This window comes from Eleginops maclovinus, chromosome 13 (genome assembly GCF_036324505.1).
Source record: "Eleginops maclovinus isolate JMC-PN-2008 ecotype Puerto Natales chromosome 13, JC_Emac_rtc_rv5, whole genome shotgun sequence".
NCBI lineage: Eukaryota > Metazoa > Chordata > Actinopteri > Perciformes > Eleginopidae > Eleginops > Eleginops maclovinus.
Genome location: NC_086361.1, coordinates 8,272,965 through 8,280,764, shown reverse-complemented (window position 1 = coordinate 8,280,764; position 7,800 = coordinate 8,272,965). Strand labels below are relative to the sequence as shown.

The 7,800-nt window shown below is 40.2% G+C and overlaps 1 gene segment (V, D, J or C); it reads right to left on the bottom strand.

The window, feature by feature from the left end:
* Nucleotides 1-5,057: 5,057 nt before the first annotated feature.
* LOC134874766 (Ig kappa-b4 chain C region-like) lies at nucleotides 5,058-6,930 on the bottom strand. The segment is given in 2 exon segments: nucleotides 5,058-5,535; nucleotides 6,694-6,930. Coding segments are annotated over 2 exon segments (465 nt in total).
* Nucleotides 6,931-7,800: the final 870 nt, after the last annotated feature.

Genomic DNA, 7,800 nt, shown 5'->3' with positions numbered 1-7,800 from the left:
TCCCTTCAGAAAACCTGGAGAAGCTCCCAAACTCTTGGTATATTATGCTACATCTCTTCAGTCTGGAGTTTCAAATCGCTTCAGTGGAAGTGGATCTGGGACTGTCTTCACTCTGACCGTCACTGGAGTTCAGAATGAAGATGCAGGAGATTATTATTGTCAGCAGTGTAGCAGCTGGCCGTTCACACAGTGATACAACGTCGTACAAAAACCTCCTGACTAAAGAGGAAGTGATCTGAATGAACAGCTGAATAGAGAAGAATAACAATAGAGACAGACTTTTAATTTAGGGCAACTGAGAGCTCATGGGCCCCCCAACCCCACCCCAAGACAGAAATGAGTGCACACTTAACATCACGTAATCAGTCTGCACTATTGAATAACTGTGTGTGATTCTTACAGTAAATGCTGCACACAGCTGCTTTATCGTATAAAAAGCTCCTTCACTGATTACTTAAGATAAGATAAAATAAGATGTACTTTTGAAATGAAATTTGAGTGTTTATGCAGCAACAGAGAAGAGGAAAAGCAGTACAGGTTCACACAGGGATATGAAACAGAAATTAAAATAAAAAATTCTGAAATTCTAAAAACTAAAAAAACTAATATATATACAGATAAGTAACGAAAGTATTGTTAAATATACACACATGTATGTGTGCAGAAAGAGAGTGCAAGTCAAAGTTACTGTGCAAAAGTGCAGGTTTTATGTGCAGTCCGAGTTTTTGTCAGTGAGTCACATGGTTAACCCCTTGTTGTGCAGCCTGATGGCTACAGGCACAAAGGAGTTTCCCAGCCGCTTAGTTCTGTGCCGAGGTGGGATAAGTCTGTGGCTGAACGTACTCCTCATCTTCACAAGCTCTGCATGGAGGGGGTGGGAGGGGTTATCCAGGGTATATCCAGGGGTTATACTTCATTAATTCCCTCCAACTGAACCAGGGGCGTTGCTAAAATAAAAAATAATAATATTATTAATAATAATAATAATAATAATAATAATAATAATAATAATAATAATAATAATACTATTGATTTTTAATGCCATTTTCATCAAAGACTTCAAAGGGCTACAGATCAAAAACAAAAAGAAAAAATATATTTAAAAAATAATAAGGGAAAGAAAATAAAAACAAGATGAGCAGTTTTCTTAAAGAATAGAAAAGGTTTTTAAAAAACATCTACGGGGGACCAAAAGCTTTGCTAAAAATAAATGTCTTTACACCTTTTTTAAACAGTCAGTGGATTGTGGGGCCCTCAAGGTGTCAGGGAGGGCATTCCACAGACGTGGGGCAGCAGCACAGAAGGTCCTATCTCCCATGGTCCTGAGTCTGGTTTTGGGTATGTGGAGGAGGTTTGAGTGAGTGCAGCAGAGGGAGTGTGTTGTGTTTTGTGGTTTGAGAAGTGCTTTGAGCTAGGGGGGAGCATGTCCAAGGATACATTGGTGTGTGAGGAGGGAAACCTTGTACTGAATCCTGGAGGAGACGGGAAGCCAGTGGAGTGAGTGGAGAATGGGGTTAGGGTGCTCATGTTTCCGCACTCTCATCAGGATCATAGCTGCAGATTTCTGGATATATTGAAGCCTCTGTAGCTCTTGCTAGGTATCCCAATGAGAAGTGCGTTACAGTAATCCAGTCTGGAGGGGATAAAGGCATGAACTGGCATGTCTGTAATAAGTAATGTGTGTGGATAAAAAACTGAGTGGAATTTATATATTAACTGATTGAAATGTTTAAAACAGATTCACAAACTGTGGGAAAGTATTAATGTTGATTTTGTGAATCTTATAAACATTTACTATAAATATTTACTCATCCCTCGAGTTTTAAAATCAAGATGCTTCTTTAGAAAAACGATTTATTCACAAAAGAAATGTAATTTTACGATTTTATGAAATTCTATACATTCACAAGCAAAGTCATTTGTAACTTAAATGAAACAATAAATGTTTAATAACAGCTCTACATGTTATACTGCCAAAGGTGAATCATTTAAATAAAATCCATTTTGTTTCTCCTGTGAGGCCTTGATCATTTTGGGTTATGAATTAGAGCTTATTCATAAAATAATCTACAAGAAAATGGGACTATTGAACTCAAAGCCTTTTACAAGTGTCCTCTGACCCGTTCCTGATCACTACTCTGATAGAGAGATGGATCCATTGATAAGCAGCATCCTCAGAGTAATCTAGGTCCCTGTTGGAGTCAGTCAGAGCATTTCCATAGAGAGACACTTTGCATCAGCAGCACCATGCTCCAGTGCTCTGGGAGACTTTATAGTCCTGAGAGTTGAACACTGGATGACTGACAGCTGTCCTTCATGACAACAGAAGCCACAGAAATCCTCCTCATCAAAAACATGACTTTGATCTGCGTCCTCATCTGGACTCTCCTCTGCTGCTGCTTCACAGGTAAAGTCCAGAGAATCAAACTCCTCTCCTCTGTGAACATCCGTCCCTCTGAAATGAATGCTTTATGTCTTTGTCTCCGTATCCTCAGAGTCCAGAGGCCAGGTCACAGTGACTCAGCCTGGAGCAGTGAGCTCTGCTTTGGGACGCTCCGTCTCCATCACATGCAGGACCAGTCAGAATGTTTATTATAGTAGCCCGGACCACTATTTAGCCTGGTACCAACAGAGGGATGGAGGAACTCCTAAGCTTCTCATTTACTATGCTAGCACTCGAGCATCAGGGATCTCAACCCGTTTTACAGGCAGTGGATCAAACTCTGCCTTCACTCTGACCATCAGTGGAGTCCAGACTGATGATGCAGCAGTTTACTACTGTCAGAGTTTCCATGTCATCAACAGTCAGTGGGTGTTCACACAGTGAAAAAGCGTCGTACAAAAACCTCCCTCAGTCAGACTGAACAGGAACTGAGCTGACTGCTGCAGCTGGAAGCTACTGCAGAGACTGATACACTTCACTGAGGACACACACACACACACACACACACACACACACACACACACACACACACATACACACACATATACACACATACACACACACACACACACACACACACACACACACACACACACACACACACACACACACACACACACACACACACACACACACAATTCATCCTTCCTTTTGCACAATGAATTAAAGCAACACATTCAATAAGATAAGATGGACCTTTAGTAATCCCCGTGGGGAAGTTCAGGAGTTATGCAGCAGCAGAGTGAGAGCAAAAAGCAGGACTGTCCAGATTCACACAAGGATAATAAAATCAAAGCTAAAATTAAAATGATATACAGGTAAGTAACCGTTAAAACAAGAATTAATTAAATGAACACATGTACATTTTTGAGTCCGGATTGTTAAACATATTCACATGTCTGTGTGCAGATACAAGTGCAGGTCAAAGTCATTGTGCAAACAGTGCAGTTTTGGTGTATGTACAGAACAGGTTACTTTTTATTGGGTTACATTGTTAACCCCTGGTTGTGTAGCCTGATGGCTGCAGGCACAAAGGAGTGTCCGAGGGTTTTTGTTTTGTGCAGAGGAGGGATGAGTCTGAACGTACTCCTCGTCTCCACTAGCTCTGCATGGAGGGGGTGGGAGGGTTTCTCCAGGATACAGTCCAGCTGTTTCCTCATCCTCCCCTCTGCCACCTCCTCCATATTGTCCAGTTTAACTCCAACTACAGAGCTAGCCTTCCTCATGAGATTGTTCAGCATGTCAGCTTCCCTTTCACGATGTTTCAACCCCAGCACACCACAGCAAAGAATAGTACACTGGCCACCACAGAGTGGTAAAACATCTGCAGCAGCCCACCAGTCCAGCTTATTGTTGAGTTGCACTCCCAGGAACTTGTAGTTGTTCTCCATCTCTATCTCCTCAGCCCTGATGGTGATGGTGGAAGGAGGCTGTGTATAAACATACCATAGGAAGATACTACAAAAGCCATATCAAACTCATGGGTCCACACACGCCTTTTGGACAGTGTTCACTTCTGTCTAACTGGAGTGTCTCCCACAGATCAAACGTCCCGACTTCAAATAGAAAGCCACCTTCAGCGAAGGCTTCCTAAATTCCCTCTGACAAGCTGCCAGGCTTCCCTCCTCGTCTTCCTCTAGCTTCCTCCACACACAAAAAAAGTCTTTCCAAACAATACATTATCTATTTAGTTCCCAAGGACCCACCCCCGATTACACCTGTGTTCAACAGCACCTAACTATCACTTGTGGGAAGTGACAAGTTGAAGCAGGGGAGAGAGGGGCACTGCATCAGGAAACCATATGTTCCACTACATGTGTGGATATGTCACAAGATGATGAACCAAAAGGTTCTGAAAACTGAGTTACTGAAGCTTTAGGGATAAAGATCAGAATCTCAAGCATCCTCTCGGAGAAACAGCACTGTAAAAGCATCTTCTCCACCAACGATTTCCAATTATATCCTTCAAGATAAACAACATCTCCTGTTGTGTGTGACGCAGAAACATATGAGCTATTTAATACTTATAAAAGGCATTCACACAACAAAGGTGATAAATAGGTCCTTGTTTTCCTATAATATCAGTTTGAATTCAATCAGTGAACATTGGTTTAATTTATTGATTCTGCAAACAGACAGCAGAGACAGAGACTGTGGTACCCTCTGCTCTGTGTCAACTTCTTTGGTGGAGTTGTGCTGTGTCCATTAAATCATATTGAAGGTAAATCTCAATTTAGATTCATGTTATTTAACTACATGCATATGACATCCTGCTTATCATTTCTTATACTGAATGTATTAATATTTAGATGTTCAGAATATATTCAAGGTAAAGTTTAACATCACCTGAACATCACATGTAGTTACTTAAACATTAGTGATAAGAGAGAGCTTTGTGGTTTACCATTTAAATGTTCATACTATGGTTATTGTTTCCAATTTTGATTAACAAAGATAAAACTACAATGAATCCAGAAGTATATCCAAACCATTAGGACCATAAAATAGTAATATGGAAAGTATGGACTTGTTGATGTTGTCACTTTTGTGAATTAATGTGAATAAGGTTCTTTTAATTTATAATATCTCAGAGGAAGGGAATCAGAAGACATGCCACTTTTAGAATACACACATTCATCTTTATTGATCAAAATGGTGAAAACATCGACACAGGTTGATGTTGAAACATGTCCTGAGAGAGACAGAGAGCAGACTGAGAGCAGTATGAGAGTGAGAGCAGCAGCAGAGTCCCAGTGAGTCAGCTCAGGACTGGGAACACTGGTCTCTGCTCATTGTCTCTGAGAGCGGAGTCTGGGAGCCCTGGGTGGCCTCACAGGTCACAGAGCCCACCTTATTCCACTGGTCTGCAGGGAGCCTCAGGGTGCTGCTCCAGCTGTAGTGGCCGTCCTTCTCCAGCACCCCGGGGCTCCTGCTCTCCTCCCAGCTGCTGCTGCTGCTGCTGCCGTCCACCTTCCAGGCCAGACTCCAGTCTGAGGGGAAGCCCTTGTTGGCCAGGCACATGAGCGTGGCCTTCCCCTGCTGCAGCTCTTCTCTGGAGGGGGGCAGCACCGTCAGGGTGGGACGCACATCACCTAGGAGACACCAATCAGATTAGAGGACAGGGAGCACACAGCTGACAATCAGCCAGCAGACACTCGGACACCTTCACTGAGAGAGCGTTTCTCCTTTAAGGAGTTTCTGTCAGATGTTTGTTCTGCTCCATCAGTCTCTCACTCACACTGTTTCACTTCCCTTTAAGAAGCCTCTCATGCAAATCAGCACAGAGACACTTCATACAGAGTGACCTGAAATATGTCAGACTACACTGGAAATAAAGTACAACATTTTAAACATTTCAAGTAATTCTTGCCAAATCATCAAAAACCTGAACTCTACAAACCATTATTAAATGATTTAGTGGATAAATAACAAATACAGGAAATGGATCAATCAATTGTGCTTATTGTGAATCTCAATCATTACCCAGTTTTACAAACTTTAAAATAATGTCAGAAAGAATTCAACACATTTTTTATATCCATCGTTATCTTTACTCTGTTCAACTGTATTTAAAAAATGTATTTGTCATTTCTTTGAAAACAGAAGAACCGAGATAGAAAATTAAAACCAAGTTAAAGAAAATATATCAGTTTTATCATTTCACATTTGAAGCTGTTTAAATGACAGTATGTTGGGAATGTATAAAGACATTTTAAGAAAAGCTGCTCTGACTTATGCTCAATGAAGAAGAGAAATATCAACATGAATACTAATACTAACTAAACATTACAATTAAAAGAATATACATCTATCTCTCAAACATACTAACACAGAATTTAAAGCGTCTCTTAACAACATCATGTTTAGTTTTTGTTCAGAAACTTACTTCCAACATCCAGTCTGGTTCCTCCACCAAAAGTCAACCACAGTGATACAAAGTCATTGAGCCGCCGTACAAAAACCTCTCCCTGTAGAGAGACACGGCTCTCTGACTTTGACCCACTGAAATAAACCTGAAAGCCCTCAAGATGCTACTTCAATATTAAAGGAGGAGATAATGATTTATTCTCTGTTTAATATTTAACTCTCATAAAAACATTTACATCTCTTTTGCTGCAGTAAAGTTCTTAGTGCAAAATATTTGAAAAGTATGTATACAATTACAAGGAGGAACACCTAATTCCCCTTGCATGCTAAATAATAAGTAAAACAAAAGAGAAAATGCTCTTATGAATTAATATTTGACTTACTTCCAACATCCAGTCTGGTTCCTCCACCGAACGTGTACCACAGTGATACAAAGTCATTGAGCCGCCGTACAAAAACCTCTCCCTGTAGAGAGACACGGCTCTCTGACTTTGACACAAACAAACTCACCAAACACATCCACAGTTTACCCAGTTTATATAATAACTGCTTAAAATGTTTAAAGATTCACAAACTTTGGAAAAGTATTGCATGTTTTTTTGTAAACTGTTATTCATTTAAAGCAAAATACTCATCTTGAATAGGGTACATATGATCAGGTTATTTCTTAAGAAAAACTCTCTAATCAGTCGGACCAAATGTTAGTAATCATCATTTTATAGAGAATATTTCAGATTGTTGTGGAGGAAGAGAGCAAAGTGGTGTTGATAGTGATATAGTGAATATATGAGATTAAACTAATATTTTGGAAATTAACGTGTCATTAAACTGAAAACAATGCCGCAAAAAAGTGAGCTGGGCAGCAGTGGCTTAGTCTGTAGGGACTTGGCCTTTGGACCAAAGGGTCGCAATTCACGTCCCTATTTGAACGCGAATAAATAGAGTGGACTGGCAGACTTGGACTTGGATGCCGAGGTTTCAATTGAACAAGGCACCAAACCCCCAACTGGATCTCTCACCGACTGGCTTCCTCTCCACTCTGGACCTCTCTAAAATGCATGTGCTCACCTGTGTGTGTTTATACTGTGTCTGGTATTACAAAAAATGCTATGTGGAAGTTATATATTAACTGCTTATACATTTCTAAAACTTCCAAACATTCACAAGCAAAGTCATTTGTAACTTAAATGAAACAATAAATGTTTAATAACAGCTCTACATGTTATACTGCCAAATGTGAATCATTTACATAATATCCATTTTGTTTCTCCTGTGAGGCCTTGATCATTTTGGGTTATGAATTAGAGCTTATTCATAAAATAATCTACAAGAAAATGGGACTATTGAACTCAAATCCTTTTACAAGTGACAGGTAAAGTCCAGAGAATCAAACTCCTCTCCTCTGTGAACATCCTTCCCTCTGAAATGAAGCGGACAAAACCATGACTCTGCTTTATGTCTTTGTTTCTTTCTTTGAGTCAGATGTTGCT